Here is a 19,827-nt window from a genome sequence, read left to right as displayed (position 1 = left end):
ATGATGGAAAAGAAAAGGGCAAAATGGGAATACTCGTCCGACTGTGAAATTATTGTGGTTACTGAGTTCTGACCCAGGAAATGGAAGTGGCCTCTGGACCATGGGCACAACCTTTTGGAACGTTTTCAAATTAGTCCGACACGTTATCATGAGGTGATATGGTAAATTTCTTATTCATGGGTCATTTGCTTCTTGCTCTACAGTGCTTCCTGGATTTATCTGAAGTGTTTATATAACAAGATATCATCACTCTAACTCGCTCAAATAATATCCTACCACCTTCGTCAGGCTAACCTCTCGTTCGCCACTCCCAGGGTATAATTTCCCACTTATTCCACGGAACAGTAGCGTGTATATTGGGGTGCCATTGCACCTCAGATTCCTCTGCCCGAGAATCATACAGCACTTGCACAGCACCATCACAAATCCGTCAACAAAACAGCCCCCACAAATGCCAACCACGCAGGTAAGTCCGCCACCAGCATGCGCACTCGATGGATCCTTAACCAACTATCCATCTGCCTACTCCTCTCGTGTTCAGGGTCGGTCTTCTCCAGGATACGCTGAATCGGCGGCGCGACGAACGGCACAAACACCAGATGTCCAATCGCACCGACGAGGCCGGCCCAGTAGAACGTTGTGCGAGATATGGGCAGCGGTCGGGAGTGAGGATTCTTCAGGAAAATATTGCACAATGAGGTACTGATAGTCGTGAAGTTCAGGGCGAGTACGAGGCTGACCCCCCTGGGGAATACATAGCGCCAATAGTCGGGAAGAATGGAGTTGGACCTGTCGCGAATCGGTGCGTGGACCAGGCCTGAGAAGAATATGAGTTCGCTGGTTGCCAGGACAAGACTCCCGGTGCTCGATGCAAGCGGAACCGCACGGAGGAGACAAAAGGGATCAATGATCAGTCCGGAAGCCATGACCCAACTGTGGTTGTAGGAGTGAGCATCTCGCTTCCTTGACTGCGATCCAGCTTTTTATAGGCGAACTCATCTGATAAACAAAAAAGTGGAACGATCTCCAATCATACTAGTCTCCACTTATTCGCTGCGCCATTTGGCCATATCACCTAAGCTAACGCTCCATTTCTATTGTCATTGGTGGGTTCGTAAAAGTCCCACCCACGCATATTATTCCGATCAGAACCAATTTAAACTAATTTACACTGCTAGACCACAGGGGGGAGCGCCGACACTTTGAATGATTGCTAGGCATGGTATCTCAGTGTAATCATTGGTTGGCAGTTCAACTGCCTTCGGTACCAGTTGTACCCTCTAATAGTTGACGACCACTTGCCCCTTAACTATATACATTAGATACAGAGATACAAAGTTGAGCCAAAGGGCACGAATGAAAGAAAAGAGAGCATCGAATGCAACCGTAAGCGAGTACCCGAGGAAGAACACCTGAATAAATAGAAAAAGTACCACGCAGCTGGCATCATAGATGAAGCATCGTAGTCATAAAGGAGGAACCGTAATGCAAACAAGATCTAGATGCCAGTGTGGTTGGGGCAGATTCATCTGCTTCCAGACAGTGTTCTTGCCATAGCTACTCATTGAGTCTGGGTACTTATACTTATCGAGTGCTTTGACTGCCCCCAACCTCGTTTCCCAAAGAACGACTATCCGGGCCTAGGAGTTCAGAATCAGTGATCACTGCTTGATCTATCTACGAGCAGAAGCTTCGTCAAGGAGGACTTCTTTCCCATTCGGAAGTTCAAATTATCGATCATATGGTTGGGCTGAGCTTCTCTCTCCCTCCTGGGGTCAGTCTTATTGACGAGCATAGCTGTCTGGACCTTGAATGTAGTGAACCTCAGCGGGTGGATGCTCCAGATTTCGTCACCCGCGGAGGGTAAGTCTGAGGCCTATAAAGAACTATTGGCTGCGAAAGCTTGGCTTGTGCTTGAACTGACCATTCATTAGTGAACACAGTGTATTCGAGTGCTACTCAGACTGGTTATTACAAAGCATTACGCAAGTGAGTCATTAATAAATTTTGAATACGAACTGCACAACGGATTGGCACCCTTTGCGGGGCTGTCGGGAGAGAGTATATGATGTCATTGTAGACGTATAAAAGCTTCAATTTCCATCCTAATTAGAACTGGCAGCATCAAAGAAAAAGAACTTTGCAGATTTTGCTCATTGTCATTATCACTCCTCAATTAATATCTTGTCACCCGCATTAACCCACTCACAATGTCCCAAAAACCCACCGTTGTCGGCGGATGCTACTGCGGGAAAATCCGATACCAGACTACTGGCCCCATCTACGGATTAACATTCTGCTACTGTCTCATGTGTCAAATTGTCCACGGGGGTCCATTTGCGCCATTCACAAATGTCAAGCGAGAGCATCTCCAATGGCTCAAAAGCGACGATTTAGTGGAGCTGAAGTTATCCGATTATGCGACCCGCACCGTGTGTGGTTCGTGCCACGCCCCGATATCTATGGTATACCATGGCAAGCCGGACGAGGTTGGCCTTGTTGCTGTTACAATTAATGAAGAAGAGTCTACGATGGCAGTTCCGGAGGTCGACGGGCACATCTTTGTACGTCGAAAACCGAGGTGGTATAAGATTAGTGACGGTGCGCCGCAGGAGATGGGGCTACCGGAGCGTATGAAGCACTATGCCCCAACTGATCTATGATGCTGGGACATGTTTAAATTTCATTAAGATAAATCACAATTCATGGTTAGAAGAAGAAGGGTTTGAAGCAGTGGCTATCGGGGCCTGTGTGGATCGTCGAGCGCGGCAGGGGCCGGGTGAAAGCATTGGAACCTTTCCGATCAGCATCTGTGATCCTATGAAACCATGATTGAGCCTGTAATTTCCATATCTATTAGCTGACATCAAAATTGGCAGCAGCTTTCCCTGCATTATAATATAATTCAAACACCCCACGTTGTATCTGTAGGGTCAAACTACTAGGTCGCAGGAGTGTTGTTGGACGGCATTAGGGCCCAAGTTGATGTAGTTGGTAACTTGGGTAAATGCTTCATTGTTAAAGTATATCCCATGTTCGCCTTTTGTGATATTACAGAGGCAATAGTCGATAGCCAAGGCTAGCGCTGCTTTTCCTTCGTCATAAATGCATTTGTGCCTATCCAGGCGCACCTCACTCCTTCGTTTGGAGTCGACCTGCCCGAGCGGTGGGGCTTCTCTGGTAGTTGCGGGTATATAAGGATTGTTCCGTGAATCAGAGCAAGGGGAATTTACCAGGGGACGCAACACTCAAGTTGTTCTACACTTCATTCAAAGACCACATATGCTGTCTATTCTTCAGGGCAGGGAAAGCTTAAGATCTGTCAACTCCATTTTTGACACGGCGAGTGACGGTGAGGATTTTGACAAGGAGTAAACAAACTATGGTAGGTGAGACAGCTTGACTTTCCACGGATAGTCTCGGCTATCTCACAAGGAGAAATGGCTGATCTGAGTGTTGGAAGTGGAACTGAAGATCAAAGTCAAAAGCGGAAGGCAAGTACAGAAACAACGAAATAACACAACAGGGAGCAGTGCCTTGGACGGCGGGAGATTTGACAGAGTAAAAAGAAGTGTCCTAATCTGTATTAGCGGTAGTGCACTTAACCATAAAAAACGGACACCATGTTCCTTACTTTTGGCTGTGGCTCAGCCTAGTCAACTCACGATTAACTGAACATGATCGATCAGTAAACTGCTTTCAGTGACGAAGGCCATAAAAGTTTCACGGCAGAATGTGATTATCTTATAAAAGATTGAAATACAGAATAAGAACGTCTAAAATAAAATCAGGGTCCCAACCTTGTTCAAGTTCTTGAGCCACTCGCTCAGCCCAAGGGGGCATGGCATCCACACGTTGCGGCTGTAGAACCAGCAGGAGCTCTCGCGCATAAGCAGCAGCAGCGAGCGCAGCGTATTTATGCCACTCATCATTCTTAGGTGAGTCACAATAATCGCAGATTCCGCGGATAACTAGACATGGGATATTGTTCATGAGACCTGCAGCTTCCATCTCAAAGCAAAGGATATTCAGCTCAGGGTCTTGGGCATATACATCCCGCATTTTCGCGTCCTTGAGAACGGAATTCCCCGACGCAACATTACCGTAATGGACATGGAGTGTACGATAATTCTGACGCTCTGGGCGGACCACCGTTGCTCGTACGTCCCATCTATCGCAATTTGGTCCATCCACATGTGAATAGTCTGCAGCGTAAAGCCAATCAACAGCTGGCTTTTGATAGTCTTCCATGTCATCAAGAAGTCGAAGATGTTCCGCGAGTCTATCTGGCTTCTTTTTGTCTCTGTACAGTCTGCGCATCTCAGGAATGGCTCCTAGAAGTTTCTCAGGTGGTGTATTCAATTGACCTGTCTTCTGAAACCGGCCATCCTTCAACTTGCCCAGATCATACTGAATCACCCCGCCGGACCCATCTTTCGGTTGACTTACAACAATATCCCCTAATCGGATGTCATTTCGGGGACTTGGTGCGCCACCTCCGATGCCCACCATTAATGCAAACCGCAGATGCGGAAAGGCTCTGACCATATCGCGTGCAACACGAGCCCGCTGAATTCGTGCCATACTGACCAGCTGGAAGACATACAATCACCACATAATGTTGTCGCAATACGACCGTAGACATATGTGTTGTCGTCATTGTCTTCGCTTATCTCCAGTCCATTGAATTCTTCGTCAAGCATACGGCATGCACAGAAGTATTCCTCTTCAAGAGCGCAGATCCATGCCACCGTGTAGGAGTCTGTTAAGCTTGGGTCCCGTTGCTTAGGTCGGCTCATTATAATAGAGGAGCCGCCGTCTTGTTGTCATCGAACTGTGAGAGTAAATGGAAAAAGAGAAACGCTTCAGCTTGGGGGAAAGAGGGGTAGACTACGAGAACGGGTGAGGCTGTGAGAGTATGGATTTCGATTGGTGCTTGGAAGCAAATTGATCATAGCCGTCAGAGCACTTATGAGAGAGGCCCTTCAAAAAAAAAAAAAAAAAAAAAAAAAGAAAAAAGAGCCATTAAACCACACCCATTTTTGAAGCTAGCGCCTTGGTGGTTGGACTCAGATTCAATTAATGAGTGTAAATTGGTGAAGCTGGTTTTGCACCAACCTGTATCTTGTCGCAGGGCGGGAGGTTCCGCAGGTTTGTAAAGAAAACAGGCAGAGTCTCATACACTGCATCTTTCCTGTCTTTCCCGATATGCTGGTAGGCTGCATTGGCGGACTAATGTTGAATCGTAAGATCGGTAAAGAATTTGTAACACCTTCCATTGTCGCCTAAATGGTAGCTATTAGACGCGAGGTGTATATTGCCTTCCTTCCCTTTCCCTTGTTATGCTTTCCATAGATGAGGCATTGCCATTCAAAATTCGGAAGTACATGGGTGTGGTCAAGAATGGTACAAACAAAGTAATTCTCCTTTAGTGGGCTGGGAACATCGCTGACATCAGTCATTGCTATAGAGGTACGCTGCTTGATTTGGAATGGGTGTTGCAGACCCAGCTATAGTGTTTGTCCACCTAATGTCAAATATGATACTGGCGGTTCGATTCTATTAACCATATTTGGAAACGATACAACGGAGGCGGTGCCTTGGGCGGTGAGACTGAGAAGTACGGGAATCTTGAGTCACTACCGCCTTCTCAAACAGGTAAAGCTGCTGTGTGGTGGTAAAAAGACCGCCCTGTCCTTTCGCCCGTCTACTCGATTTCTTCCCTCCTACGCAGACTGATCTAGAGCCTGGACACTTTCTGTAGTCTACTAGTATAATGTATCGAGATATTCTCACAACCATCCCACGCCTACGGGTGGTTGTCTATTGCATGCACAATTGTGCAATACGCAATTGTCCATACGAGATCACCACCAATAGGACAGCCTATATCCGGAACCATAGGCCCGTTTACTACCAGTCAGGTTGTCAGAGTCCTGACCTGGGTACGGAGTCCTTCCAGTTATTAAACGATATTGGAGAACCTATAATGGACCTCTCGTATTTGCCGACTTGGCGAGGCTCGCATTGGGTGTGCCCTCCATCAAGTCCGTTTAGCCTAGGAACCTACGGGTCGATCATTGCGATATAGAGAAGAGATCGTCCCACGTCCCGCAGCTGAACTTCATGAGACTTTCCTGTTTCTTCATGCTCACTCTTCAATTACTGCAGTTTTCGAGCGTTGATAGGCCTCTCTAAAATAGCTCCGATGGTTCACGCTCTACATCTCCGAGTAACATGGTTCTAATGGTTTGTGTTGTGGCTAAAAATGGTAACAAGGGGGCCACTTGTGTGCATCCTTAAGCTTCGTATCCGGAGGATGCGAGACCTGAAAGGCCAATAATATTGGCCCCTATTCTATCTCTGACAACGATTATCTTACGACATTTAGCCGATGTTACAATCTCCTCTGCACATGGCCAGTTCTGCAGTCGTTCTCCCATATTGGGATGTGCATCACTATTGCCGGAAACAGTAATATGCATACATGGTTCTCGTGTGGTGCCCCAACACTTTGTGCGAAGTTCGTTCGTTTCCCTATTTAAACGGCCTTGATCCTGCTGAGAGGTATCGTCAACGTCACTATCATCGGCCGCAGACAAGCCAATATTCTCACAACTACAGCCACAATGAAGCTTTCCGATCTCGCCCTGACTGCCGCACTCAGCTTGTCCCAGGCCATAGAGGTTCGCGCTGAGACAGTCCAGGGGTTCGATATCTCCAATCATCAGGCGACCGTTGACTTCAAGGCCGCCTATAACGATGGTGCGCGCTTTGTCATGATCAAGGTATCTACCTCACCACCGTCCTATCCTGTCGATCACATCGTTAACAGTCACAGGCGACCGAGGGCACCGACTTCGTTGACAAGGTGTTTAGCTCCCACTACCAGGGTGCTACTGACGCAGGTATGATTCGCGGAGGATACCATTTTGCCCTGCCCAACAAGTCTACTGGCGCCAAGCAAGCGCAACAGTTCATCTCCCATGGCGGTGGCTGGTCCAAGGACGGTATTACGCTGCCCGGTATGCTTGACATTGAATACAACCCCTACGGTAGCACCTGCTACGACCTCAGCGCCTCAGATATGGTAGCTTGGATCAAGGACTTTGTCGATACGTACCAGAAGGCCACCGGTGTCTACCCAATGATCTACTCGACTGCCGACTGGTGGAAGACCTGCACCGGCAACGCCGGCGGATTTGGCAAGACCTGTCCTCTGGTACTTGCCGCGTATAGCAGCTCACCACCGTCGACGATTCCCGGTGACTGGGCCACATACACGATTTGGCAAAACTCCGACAGCTATACCCACGGTGGCGACTCCGACCTGTTCAATGGAGCGTATAGTCAGCTGCAGAAGATTGCTAATGCTGAGTAAATGTGGCTTGAGTGGTGTGTCTGATGATACCAAGTTGTATCTTTCGTTTGTCGCCAGAGTATATTTATGGTGTGCATGCGCCTTCCCCAACTGTCGTTATAATGCCGCTCTATCGTCTGTCCAAACATAAGGGGTATATCAAAACCAGGACATAGCCTTTTATGTCTTATCTTCCCATTTTTGACTCGTTGAGTAATGCGATACCAATTGTACCGTATCATGCTAAAGACTTCCTGTCAAACCAAAAACAGCCCTTTAGACAATTTCATTAGTATGCCTTACAATGCGTAAGCAAGGGATGACCAATAGGTCTTCAAGTTCGACTAATCATAAAACTCCCTCGACCATTGCCAGGTTTCAACCAAGAAATTCAGCCAATATAGCCAGAACCCGGGATGAACAGGAATATTATTTTTTGTCGTCTGGATACCCTTTTCTCGTTTGTAGTATCGCGTTACACATAGGATTTAATAATAAAAGAACAAGCAAGGGGTTATGAGCAATGATCGCCTACTAATTACCCTCGACTAATGCTACTCATCAAATCAATAGTGGATGGAGGAGAACACTTCAGTATTATTACTCAGTATTAACAGATGTATAAATCATGTCGTCTTTCTACTCTTTCGATCTATCCCGGAGCAACATAAAAATCCCTCCCAGCAAGGCCAAGCACAGACACTTTCCGGGCCAAAGGCCACCAAATGGGTCGCCCTTAGTTCATTGCCATATATCCCACAATGCAAACCTCAAATCGCTCATAGAATTAAATAACGCTGGGAACGGAGTCCACGGTACCGTAAATTCTCCGGGAACTAGAGAATCCATGCATATTGGCCAGTCCTGCTCCGTGGTACATTTGGAGCAAAATCCAGGGGTGCAAAGATCGTTGGGCTTCCATGCAGGAACCGACACATCCTCGAATTTAGGAAGTCCCATGTTACCTTGTGCTCGTGTAGATAGTCGAGCATCCACTACTACTGTAGCCAACAAAGACGTCTGCCAAGAATTATATCGAAAGGGTGCATTGTTCCTCGAGGAGCAACTAAAATAAAAAAAAGAAAGATATTCCAGGTTGAAGAAACCTGTGTAGCATACTTAGTATGTTGGTGTTTGGCGAAACATCCACATAAATCATGATATAGCATGCCTCTTGTCGTCTAGCTCACTGGAATAGCTTTTTGATCTGTCCTACATTCCTCGCTCCTTCAAAGGCATGCAAGAATCAAGTAAAATGAGGGGTTATGAATATATATATCAGTCTGACATCAATGATCAGCAGTTTTATGGCTCCACGGTATGGGTCTCATTCAGCCCGATATTGATCCAGGCAGAAACCAAGAAATCAAGTACAGTAGATTCATTAGAATCAACCAATGACTGAATGCCATGACACCTTGCTGCTCTTGCGTGCATTAGTTCGATCATTAGCAATGCAGCTAGGGCCTATGATTGGCCTTGGATCATAGAAACGGGATAGATGATGCCCCATTTTAGCGCTAGTCTAGTAGACAACACGGTAGAAGATATGTAACTGTACGGAGTACTGAGTATACATACTCCTGGATCTATTTATCTCCGAAGTACTCAGGACAGACTTGTTTTACTGAATTTTCGGCAGCCCTAAATTTGGTCCCGCCCGTTCAGCGAAGTTAATTCTTCCTTTGACTGGCAAATTTTTATTTTATCGCCCGATATAAACACCTCAAGTGGTTCAGGGCAATAACAACGAGCTAAAGGCTCTAAAGATGTAGGTGAGCATGGTGGATGCAAGGCAGCGGTTTAGTGGCGTTGATGTTAGGGGGTCGGTAGTTAATAGTTGCCAATGAGAATAAATATTGAGATGCTATGTCCATGTGGTCCATTACTCCACTAGACAGACTCTTTGAATTCGTCTTATCTCAAAAGTTAGAACTTGGGACAGAGAAAATTGTGGCTAATATCCCCCTAACCCTGATCAACGTCTGGTTTAATTGGCTGTAGCCGTTCGCCGCTTAGCCAATATCCTACAGGGTACTATTAGAGAGTGAATGCAAGTGCCAAGAATAAGTCTCGCTCTCCCGCGAGTCAGGGGATCACTTTCCAAAACTGGACGTGAGATATCAGCCTGCAACCCAGACTTCCCATCCACGCTATTTTGGGTCTTTTTGGTCTTTACACCGGTAAAGGATGATTGGTCAGGGTCGATTTATCATGACTGAGGGGCTATCTACTGTCACTGTCTCACTGTACTACAAACATCGTCTACTGGTTCCATCACTCGCGTTCCAAGGGATGGTAATGCGGATCCCCTACTCCACCGACTAATGTGCCAAGAGAGAACCAGTCCACTACCAGCTGTCCGACTCGGTGTATGTCTACCGACAATGCCCTACTTCTTCTAATTGCGGGGTTGCCCTGTTGGGCGCATGATACCGTCACTGCAAGGGTAAGCCGAAAAACCATGGCCGTGTGCGGGGGGATATATTCACTGAGCTTCTTGAGCGAACAATCAATTGGCCGTTCTCTGAGTTGGGCTCCAGTCATCCCATTGTCACGATGGCTCGGACCTGGAGTATAAATACCACGGCGATATGGCCTGTCCGCTGCTTTTGGTGGCTTTGCTCCTGCAGTGGACGAGAGTCGAAGACTTTTGACAAAGGGGGCAAAGATGTTTCTGACTGGTTTCTATCTCTGGCCTCTCTTGGCGGGCTATGCCCTAGCCGGCAATACTGCACCCTATCTTAACAAGACAGGCCAAGCGACTCCATATGCCGTTAAGAAACCCCCGTTGACGACGCCATGGACTGACAAAGTCGGAACCGACCCTTGGCCGGAATATCCACGTCCGCAGCTGGAGCGGTCTGAATGGGAGAATCTAAACGGTATTTGGCAATATCAAAACGCACCGGACCTTAGTTCTCTCAGCAGTCCCCCGTTTGGACAGTCCCTATCAAACGAGGTGCTGGTGCCATCCTGTCTTGAGAGTGGTCTATCTGGTAAGCAACCCTGGTCAGAACTTGATCTGCCTTTGTACTGAACAACATATCCCCAGGAATTCAGGGCAAAGATACCTTATACTCATGGTACACTACGAGCTTCACTGTGCCGAAGACATTCAAAGACCAAAATGTTCTATTGAACTTTGGCGCAGTAGACTACGAGGCGACAGTGTTCGTCAATGGCAAGAAAGTTGGCTTCCATCGAGGTGGCTATTTCCATTTTGCATTTGATATCACACAATTTGTGAACCTTGATGGCAAAAACGAACTGTACGCTCAGCTACCCGTGGACAATGTGACAATAGCTAACATCTGATAGTCTCGTCTTTGTGCACGATCCCACAGACAGTGGAGACAATGTTATCCCTATCGGCAAGCAGAGATTAATTCCTGCGCATATCTTCTACACGCCCTGCAGCGGCATTTGGCAGAGTGTCTGGATCGAAGCAGCCCCCGCAGATCACATCACGAGGCTGGATCTTGATGCTGACATGCACGGCAAAGGTATATGCCACCGCTCCCAGTTTATGTATTTTTAACACCTAACCTGCCGATGTAGTTACGGTTACCGTAAATAGTGCGACGAAATACGGAACGGCGGTCAAGGTCAAGGTTTACGACGGAGATAAGGAGGTTGGATCCGGTGAGGGAAATGCAGATGAGACCTTCGACTTCATTGTGGATGATGTAGAGCTTTGGTCACCCGACTCACCAAAATTGTACAACGTGACTGTCACGATGGGTGACGACGAGGTGCATAGTTACGCCGGTTTCCGCACGATTTCCAAAGGCAAGGTAGATGGTGTGCTCCGTCCGTTGCTGAACGGTGAATTTGTCTTCATGTTCGGCACCCTGGATCAAGGCTACTGGCCTGACGGGCTGTACACACCCCCCAACCGAGAGGCCATGGTATACGACCTCAAGTTCTTGAAGGACCTTGGCTTCAATATGGTCCGGAAACATGTACGTTCATCACTTGCAGGCTCTCCCGGCCGGAGTACTCACGTGTGAATAGATCAAAGTCGAACCAGCGCTTTTCTACCGAGCATGCGATGAGATGGGGCTCTTAGTTATCCAAGACATGCCCTCTCCCCGTCCCCTACAGACCCAGAAGGATGCCAATTGTGTCGCCACCGACATAATTCCCAATGAGTCGCAGCAAGAAGAGTTTGCTCGGCAGTTAGAGCTTCTCGTGAACCAGTCCAAGAGCTATCCAAGTATCATTACGTGGGTATGTAGCTTAGGAACCCTTCCCTCTTTTCAAACCTAACCTCTCATTACAGGTCATCTACAACGAGGGCTGGGGTCAAATCACCAAGTACTACCCTGAATTCAAATTGACGGACCGGGTGAAGGAGCTGGACCCCAGTAGACTAGTTTCTTCAACATCGGGCTGGGTGGACCATGGAGCAGGCGACTTCAGCGTGAGTGAAACCACTCATACAGGATCACGCGATTAATTCTGACGCTTCCAGGATAATCATCATTACGCCAACCCGCAATGTGGAACTCCCTTCTACTCGCTGGCATCTAGTCCCCACGATTCGTCCCGCATCGCTATTCAAGGAGAGTTCGGAGGCATCGGTCACAATGTTTCTATCGAGAAGTGAGTTCACCAGATCAATATGTGGCAAAGATACCTGCTAATTGTTCCAGCCTCTGGAATGTTCAGAAGGCTATAGACCATGTTAACGAGACTTATGAGATTGATACAACTCTCGAAGCATGGAACTACCGCAGTCACCTTCTTCTCACAGAGTTCGAGGATCAGATTCGCAGATTTGAATGTAGTGCAGGCGTCTGGACGCAAACCACCGATGTTGAGGGCGAAGTTAATGGATTAATGACGTACGATCGCCGAATCAAGCGTGTAGATGAGCAGCAGTGGAAAGATGATATCCAGGCGCTTTACGACGCGGCTGCAAAGCGAGGTGCTCAGTCAAAGAAGGAAGCGTAGAGAACATGCCGTGATGATTACTATGTTGATGTTCTGGTTAGTGGTTTGGCACTCTATTTTTGTATAGGCCTTTCTTTCTGTTGAACTGAGTATTGATCATGCCCTCCTTTTCTTTTATCCTGTTGAGTTTGTCCTGTACATGCTTTTAGTCTTTCAGTGGGCATAATAATGGAAGAAGCATTCAACTATAGTTTCAACCACATCTTGAAATGTACCAGAAGCACGTAAGCGAAGACTTGATATGTTCATTCCCCAGCGCGCACCTTTATTAACTGAATTGGCGGATGTCAAAGTCGGGCTAAGACTCAAGCTGCTATTGTATACTACGTGGATCGGTTCGGAGAAGAGTCTTCCCCATTCCTTCCCTCCGAGGGCGCTTCATATCGACCAGATCTATCATACATTGAATAAGTGGGCTTAGGAACATTAAACTAGCAACACAAGCATCTACAAAGCCTCAAAGCTGTTACATAGACCGCAAAAGCAGTCAGGTAAAGCGGGCTGGGGCATCGGTTCTGTATATTCCTCACGTATGTCCCAATTATGCCCAGAAATTCCGGCAAATCAAGCATACTTAGTTTCTCGCCCTCTCTCAATACTACCCGCGGACCTCAACCGCTGCTCACAGCTCCTCGCGCAGCCAAGGATCTCGGGATGCAGCTTGACTGCAGGGCGGCGTAACTTGGCTTGCTGATCTGCATGCCCCACGGTGGACAACAGCGTGGTCAGGGATATGCCCATCCTTGAAGGGAACTTGCAAAGCAATCGTCGTCTTGTCAGATGGATAGTCAGTGTAATGCCCAAACCCAGAGACATCGGCTGCAACTAGCAAGCCATTCACTCCTTCCATAATCCACGCCTCTTCATCACTGTCCGGAAGTGTGACATGTGCCAACCCCGAAAGAAGAACGAATATCCTGTAATTTTCCATCGATTAGCGTTCCTTGCCGGGGGCTGGTATCTAGAATCCGGGGTAAAAAACAGACATGGGGTGGGGCGGCTTATGAATTCCTTCACTGGAGCGAGGTGGGATTGCGACATAAGTGATATTCGATACGTTGGCCAGAGAATGAGCCATTCCAACAGTTGGGTATTCGTAAAATGGTGATGTAAACCGCCAACATTCAAGGAGCGCAGATCCCCTTGCATCCTCCACAACTGCAGTAGCTGTTAGGTACTGTGGGCATTCAGAGGCCAGCACGAGATGTAAGAGAAAGAGGCAGTGCCAAAGGTTCATTATGATGAAGAGGAGCAAATCGATGGGAATCGTCGAAAATTATGAAGTTAGCTGAACATTTAGACTGCTGATATAAATTTATACCATGACATCGGATATCCTCGGCGGGGTCCTCGCCACCCGTGAACAATGCATGGAAGACATTAAGCGTAACTATGTACGCCCAATTCTATGCATTCTCGGCGATGCAAGGGCCAGCCTCTCGAGTGACGGTTATATTGAAAATATTAGACTACCTATTAGGCTAAGTAAGCTACGAATATTGAAATGTGTTCACTTGGAAGCATAATTGCGTCCAGTGCGACGAATTGATTGGGTGCTTCATTTTTGTTCGGATCGTCCAACACGCCCTCCGGCCCCACGAGTGGCTTGTCTAGAAGTGATAAATATATAAGTAATGTCCAATAGTTATAAGAGGCAGGGGAGTTAACTTGATCCGTATAATAGTCACATATAGCCCACGTAACTATGGCTTTCATCCTCATTTACACCAAGGGCCGATTGGGCCTCTTCTAATATCAATTTTGATACTGCCAATGATGACGTGACTTGGCCATGCGATGACCTCAGGGGCAAACGTAGAGAGCACAGATAATTTTTTGTCCTGCCTAGTATCGTTTTGCGCAAGAGGTGTCCCGGTTGCCCTTTTCCTAGGATAAGATACATCGGCACAGGTAATGCGAAGCCTCACTGCAAGAACTATCATGGTAAAGTCTGTCATGTCTAATGCTTATTCTGCCTTAGCAGTCTGGTACTATCAGATACAATTGTCTTCTCAATTGTCCCCCGACAGTTTCTGTCGGCTGGGAGATTCAGTGGGTATGCCTTGGGGCTGTGATTGATTGGATTGATTGGATGAGGCATGCCAGGAATATATTTTCATCTATATATTTAGTCTCCCCATCTCCATCTTTTCACTACCTATGCCTCATCTCGTCCGACTCGGGGGAGCCTTTCTCCCCTCCTCTTACTCTGCTGTCAGCCAAAGCGGGACGCTAGAGCATCAAAATGAGATTTGTAGCCTTCACGCATAAACCAAGGTCCAACACCTACCCGAAAGCTGAAAGACTTTCATGCAAGCTGCTTTATGAACTATACAAGAGGACTCAATTTTTGACCTGGTCAACCACTCTTTGAAGAACACGCTCAAGACTCCTCAAGATAGGATGGCTGTCCTGGAGAAATCACCTGAGATAGACAGATAGTCCGAAGCAAAGAGCTGTATGAGAAGATAATATAATACTCTTGGGGCACAACAAATGGCAAAGGTGTAAAGGGCACTAATGAGGAGTATGTAAACTGTCTGGCGGCATAGTGTAGGCTTCACATGAGAGTGGGAAATTTTGAGCTGAACAGATATCAATGGCGAAGAAGTGAGATAAGAAGAGTATAAAGGCGTTGACCGATACATATCAACCTTTATAGTAAGCTTCGAATATGGACAGGGGGCGGTACGTAATACAGTAAAACAAGAAAGTTATGTGTTTGCCCTAAAACCCACATGTGATTCGAAGAACAGCATACTAAGATTACGCATATAGTATAGAGCTAGTTTATGGAGTCATAGAATAAAAGGAACAGTATGTATTATTCTAAACAATGATTGGTTGCTGGGCTTCGCAAGGGTTGTTGATTCAGCCACATCCGATATCTGGCGACCTGTAGAGAGATATTTGCAACCTACGACGCACTCTTAAACTCAGGTTGAGCCACCTCTACCTCCTGAGTCACCGGTTCATGCCGTACTTTCGCCTCGACATCACCTCTCTCCAGCTGTTGAACCTGATGCGTCGTCACCCGTGTCTTCCAAGCCGGAGTGCCAATATGCTTCAGTCCATTAGGATCTTCGAACATAGCTTCGGTCTCCTCCAATGTCTTCCCAGCTGTCTCAGGGAAGAAGAAAAACACGTGGATTAGCATTACGGTGTTAAACACTCCAAAAATGATATACGTCTGCCACCGAATGTTAGCAAATGCAGGGGGGGTGAAGAGCCCCAGAGCCGTATTAAATGCCCAGTTTCCTGAGGTACTCAACGCCACTCCTTTTCCTCTTAAACGCATTGGAAATAGTTCCGGAGGATATACCCAGCTGACGGGGCCCCAGGAAGGCGCATAGGATGCGACAAATAGATAGGTACAGGCGATTAAACCCTTTGCTGCACTGCCGTGAAGCTTCATCGACTGCTGGGCGACTCCATCGATCCCACCGGGGACGACCTCGCCATGGACGGCCATGATAGCGCCATTAGCATACATAAACGTAGCCATCAGTATTGCGCCGACGATCAAAGTTGGTCGTCGTCCCCAGCGATCAAGCCAGATCAGAGCTGGAAGGGTCATGAGGACGTTGATGATGTACTGGATGGAAGAGGCCAGCAGGTTCGAATCACCGGAATAGCCTGCCATGGAGAAGACGTATGTGATATAGTACACTGAGCATCAATTAAGTATATCACTTTGCCTAGGAGTTCCTGATCACTTACTCATGACGTTCATGCCGGTCAACTGAGACCAAATCTGCATGAAGAGACCGATAATGGTGCGGTTCAACATTCTCGGCGTGAATAGGTCAAGATACGTAACATTCTTGAATTGGCGTTCAAATTCACACATGTCTCGGATGTCCTGCATTTCAAGCGCGACAAATGGGTGGTTCATATCTCCCTTGCAGTGAACCTTCGCCAGGACCATGTGGCAATCTTCCCAGCGATCCTGCCGAGCCAGCCACCGCGGCGATTCCGGGAGAATGAGCATGCCAAAGAATAAGAAAACAGCTGGAATCATCTGCAAACCCCAGGGAATTCTCCACGCTGCCGTGCTATATCCATTGGAGGTGCGCGAACCAATGTAGGAGCACCCATATGAGATACTGATGGACCAGTCAGCTTTCTAACATTGCTCTTGCTTCAGCTGAACTTACTAGAACATGATCAGAATACCCCAGGTAATTGCCCATTGCTGTATACCTGTGAAACGGCCTCTCTTTGATGGAGGGGACATTTCACTGATGTAGACGGGGACCTGGGCAGATTCGATACCTACACTGAGACCGTTGATCACTCGGCCCACGACGAGCATACCAATGTTCTGGGAGGCACACATAATCGTCGACCCAATTATCCTGTGATCTACATGTCAATGACATGTGCGGCCCTTTGTGCCTTTTCATCAGAGGCAAGAGTTTCTATACTCACCAGATTATACAACCGACCATGATGGATTTCTTCCGACCTATGCGATCGGACAGCGGCCCAGATATCAAGGCGCCCAGCCAGGAACCGGCCGACATGGCTGCGGTAATACCTCCTTGAACAAGCGATTTCGGGCCGGAGCAGTGGTCGTCATTGTTAAAGGGAGGGCCCGAGGGACCCTGGTTGAAATAACACTTGTAGGAGTTTTCATTCAGCTGAGCCGACATGGAAGAGATATCAAAGCCAAAGAGGGCACCGCCGACGACGGCGATGCCCGCAATAACATAGATGTTTCCAACCAACATGATGATCCACCCTAATCGGAAGGGTTCTCACAGTATGGGCATGGGAACGTAAGACCCCAGGGGAAGTGAACGATCTACGAGGCCAAGAGCGCCCTTTAAATAGGAGCGAACTAGGTCCGAGTCAGTAACCAGCAAGAGGTTCCAGACGAATATTGACCCCGCACTGAGAATTGGGGGTCATATCTTCTTACAAGGAATAGCCTCACGTCGGCAGCAAGCCGACTCACTTTAGTGGAGGTTATTTGGATATATCTCCTGACGTGTCCCGTGGTTGCTGATGCGAAACGATTGGATCGATCGTACTGATGATGAGGGTATCCTATAAGAAAAGAAAGGAAAAATTTCGATGATTGGTCGGGCAGGTTGGCATCCTGGCAGTCACATTGTGCCAAGGCAGTATGTTAGGGTTACATGATGTCTATCGAGTTAAACAGGTTCATGTTGCACTCTTCACACGAGAAGGTCGCCCAGCGTAGTTTTGACGCCTGCTTCGGTCCACAGAAGTGTCAAAATCTATCGATACGCGCTTTTAGTTATAATATATTTACCATTCATACTCCGTATATGAAGTGTGGATGGACACTTCCCCGGATTTCTCCCCTACCTCCATTGAGACGTACAGTTTCGAACTCTCCACATCCCCAGACGGGCAACCACATGTCTTTCTCTCCACTTCATGGGTTGAACTAGTCATTTCCGATATGAGATCATCGGTGAGAATCCCACAAATCACATTGTTGTCCATCAGCTTCTTCGCTCCGGGGTCGATAACAAAGTTCTATTGAAGGGGTAGGGGGTTCCTTTTGATTTTTTCTCAGTCCCCGCATGGACCTCTTCTCCGCAGCTTGCTATACTACCATATTATGGGAAGAGTACCTCTAGACGGCACAACCCATGGCGTAGGGAATTTCCCCCGGGTGATTGGTGGAGGTGATCGTGTGCTCCCACAAGATGGATTCATAGGCACAATTGCCAAGAAGGGTGGCTGCCGTTGTGTATATCATGGGTATATAGGATAGTTCACGCCTCTTTGCTTGTTTCAATGGAGGTCGAACTGAAGGGGATTCTTGCCTCAACCTCAATCACTTCAGCCACTTAATCCATTTCAAGAGGGGCTGGATGTTCAGGCTCTTGGCAATCATCAGACCAAGACGTGAGTCAAGAGGGGATTCGACCAGCAAGTCAATTGTCCAAGACTTGTCTATTCCCTTGGCGCTCAGACCATCTCACCCTCATTCCATCTCTCTCTTATGACGGCTGATCATAGTGCCGAATTGCCGTCCCTCGACTCACGTGATGCGGCACGTGAGTGTAACTGCTGACATAATATGTTTTGGTAATGATAACAAATTATTAGTAGTCAGGAGTTAGTATTCAAGCCCTACTCCGTACTCTGTGCGTCCGAGTACTCCGGCGAAATCTGTCGAGGTTCCGGAACGAATACGCCGGATTTCCTATTCGACTCTTTGACCAACGGAGTAAAGACCGGCCGAACGAGCGCCGGTCATAACAAGTGCAATGATGACATTGTAGTCCCCAAAGACGCTTAGCTGCAGACGAGCCCTGAAACCCCACCACCCAGCCATGGATTCGAGTGGGCAGCAAAACGCTCATATCCACGGGTCAGGGATCGCGACTACACTCAATCGACTTTGTACCTCCACCCTAGGCCAATCACTGTGCCGCCTTGCTCTTCCTCACATTCCCTTGGCGGAATTCCCCTTGGGTTCCAAGCCCACAATGCGCGTCCACATTGCGGCGGCGTAGCTTTTCACCAATAACGAAACTCCACACTGGGTTCCAGATTCTGTAAAAGGTAAAACAAACAAGCAATCACTCTGCCGCTATTACCGACTCGGTGTTCTCCCGAGATCCATGGATACCTTAAGGGTTTCCCGATCAGGTAGGTGATCCTCGCCGCTCTAAGCTCGGGAGGGCAAGTATCTAGTAGTACTTACTAGTCTAGCTGATCCTTCGTGTCTAGACTTCGAGTCATTCTTGGCTACATTCCAATCTCTTGCTGCTTTACGCCGGCAATGAATCACCCAGGCTGGGCGTTAGTAGTATATATTAACGAGGAACTGAAGTCAGGAGATCCGTGGTGGCACGCCTTGCAGCTACCTTGCTTTTGCGGTCGGCGGGAGTCAAATGTCAACTGACCATCATCAGTCAATATAGGTCCCCTATAAGGGGTAGTTGCTGCATGAGATGTCCTGGGCATGAATGAACACCAATTCGACAGGCGCATACACCGTATACCGACTGGACTTGTTCAGGCAAAAAGTGATTCTCCTCAGTAATCTGACTTCCGACCTTCTGACCCATAGACGGTTTGGTGCTGCGGTCAATCACTCCATAGACGAATAGATAGCCATTATCCTATGCACATACAAACGAGGCCTTCAGTTGCCATAATAAAATGCATGCATGGATACATGGATATTCCTTGTGTGCCGTAACCAGTAGAGAGGTACGCGACGTACTGATATCTCATCAAGAGGGTTATCTAAGACTTCATAGTGATGAATATAATGATGCCAAACCACTGGATATGAATATTTAATTTTGGGAAAGGTAGAGATACTCTGTTTGATTTGGGCATATGAAATTTGTGGTCGAAATTCATTCCGTTATGCCCTCATGGTGTGTACTATATATGTTTATCTGATTCCCACCTAGCAACTTGAACTACTTGGCTATTATAGTAAGGAAAGTATTGTGTTACTACTAGTACTAGTTAAGACTTCCCCACGAACTAATAGTTTATGTGTAAGA

At 47.5% G+C, this 19,827-nt stretch overlaps 8 protein-coding genes across 8 annotated transcripts; 3 read left to right on the top strand and 5 right to left on the bottom strand.

Moving 5' to 3' along the window:
- Positions 1-187: 187 nt before the first annotated feature.
- Positions 188-926, bottom strand: BDW43DRAFT_321297 (putative integral membrane protein; the record flags this gene model as incomplete). Its single annotated transcript, XM_032049309.1, has 1 exon — positions 188-926. The coding sequence occupies one exon, from the start codon at positions 924-926 to the stop codon at positions 420-422; it is 507 nt and encodes a 168-aa protein (XP_031905090.1). The 3' UTR covers positions 188-419.
- Positions 927-2,142: 1,216 nt separating this feature from the next.
- BDW43DRAFT_321295 (GFA family protein) lies at positions 2,143-2,663 on the top strand (the record flags this gene model as incomplete). Its single annotated transcript, XM_032049308.1, has 1 exon — positions 2,143-2,663. Exon 1 carries the CDS (start codon positions 2,211-2,213, stop codon positions 2,661-2,663), a length of 453 nt encoding a protein of 150 aa, XP_031905089.1. The 5' UTR covers positions 2,143-2,210.
- Positions 2,664-3,630: 967 nt separating this feature from the next.
- Positions 3,631-4,799, bottom strand: BDW43DRAFT_297159 (5'-methylthioadenosine/S-adenosylhomocysteine nucleosidase family protein; the record flags this gene model as incomplete). The annotated part of the gene is made up of 3 exons (XM_032044331.1): positions 3,631-3,671; positions 3,801-4,593; positions 4,644-4,799. 3 exons carry the CDS (start codon positions 4,797-4,799, stop codon positions 3,631-3,633), a joined length of 990 nt encoding a protein of 329 aa, XP_031905088.1.
- Positions 4,800-6,360: 1,561 nt separating this feature from the next.
- BDW43DRAFT_154489 (lysozyme) lies at positions 6,361-7,537 on the top strand. The gene is made up of 2 exons (XM_032038516.1): positions 6,361-6,788; positions 6,842-7,537. The coding sequence occupies exons 1-2, from the start codon at positions 6,630-6,632 to the stop codon at positions 7,379-7,381; spliced, it is 699 nt and encodes a 232-aa protein (XP_031905087.1). The 5' UTR covers positions 6,361-6,629; the 3' UTR covers positions 7,382-7,537.
- Positions 7,538-9,878: 2,341 nt separating this feature from the next.
- On the top strand, positions 9,879-12,470 carry BDW43DRAFT_154482 (putative hydrolase). Its single transcript, XM_032038515.1, has 8 exons — positions 9,879-10,359; positions 10,416-10,632; positions 10,682-10,866; positions 10,922-11,325; positions 11,378-11,593; positions 11,646-11,786; positions 11,838-11,968; positions 12,019-12,470. Exons 1-8 carry the CDS (start codon positions 10,032-10,034, stop codon positions 12,317-12,319), a joined length of 1,923 nt encoding a protein of 640 aa, XP_031905086.1. The 5' UTR covers positions 9,879-10,031; the 3' UTR covers positions 12,320-12,470.
- Positions 12,471-12,612: 142 nt separating this feature from the next.
- On the bottom strand, positions 12,613-13,576 carry BDW43DRAFT_263333 (uncharacterized protein). The gene is made up of 2 exons (XM_032040539.1): positions 13,306-13,576; positions 12,613-13,236 (listed from the first exon to the last, which is right to left on the bottom strand). Exons 1-2 carry the CDS (start codon positions 13,554-13,556, stop codon positions 12,942-12,944), a joined length of 546 nt encoding a protein of 181 aa, XP_031905085.1. The 5' UTR covers positions 13,557-13,576; the 3' UTR covers positions 12,613-12,941.
- A 584-nt stretch (positions 13,577-14,160) lies between these two features.
- BDW43DRAFT_263331 (uncharacterized protein) lies at positions 14,161-14,984 on the bottom strand. Its single transcript, XM_032040538.1, has one exon. The coding sequence runs from the start codon at positions 14,965-14,967 to the stop codon at positions 14,713-14,715; it is 255 nt and encodes an 84-aa protein (XP_031905084.1). The 5' UTR covers positions 14,968-14,984; the 3' UTR covers positions 14,161-14,712.
- Positions 14,985-15,236: 252 nt separating this feature from the next.
- BDW43DRAFT_297156 (sugar porter family MFS transporter) lies at positions 15,237-17,052 on the bottom strand (the record flags this gene model as incomplete). Its single annotated transcript, XM_032044330.1, has 4 exons — positions 15,237-15,988; positions 16,040-16,425; positions 16,477-16,677; positions 16,751-17,052. The coding sequence occupies 4 exons, from the start codon at positions 17,050-17,052 to the stop codon at positions 15,237-15,239; spliced, it is 1,641 nt and encodes a 546-aa protein (XP_031905083.1).
- Between the last annotated feature and the right edge of the window lie 2,775 nt (positions 17,053-19,827).

The sequence above is a fragment of the Aspergillus alliaceus genome (assembly GCF_009176365.1).
Source record: "Aspergillus alliaceus strain CBS 536.65 unplaced genomic scaffold BDW43scaffold_4, whole genome shotgun sequence".
NCBI lineage: Eukaryota > Fungi > Ascomycota > Eurotiomycetes > Eurotiales > Aspergillaceae > Aspergillus > Aspergillus alliaceus.
Note: the sequence above shows the minus strand (reverse complement) of the source record. Positions and strands in the feature narration are given on the sequence as shown.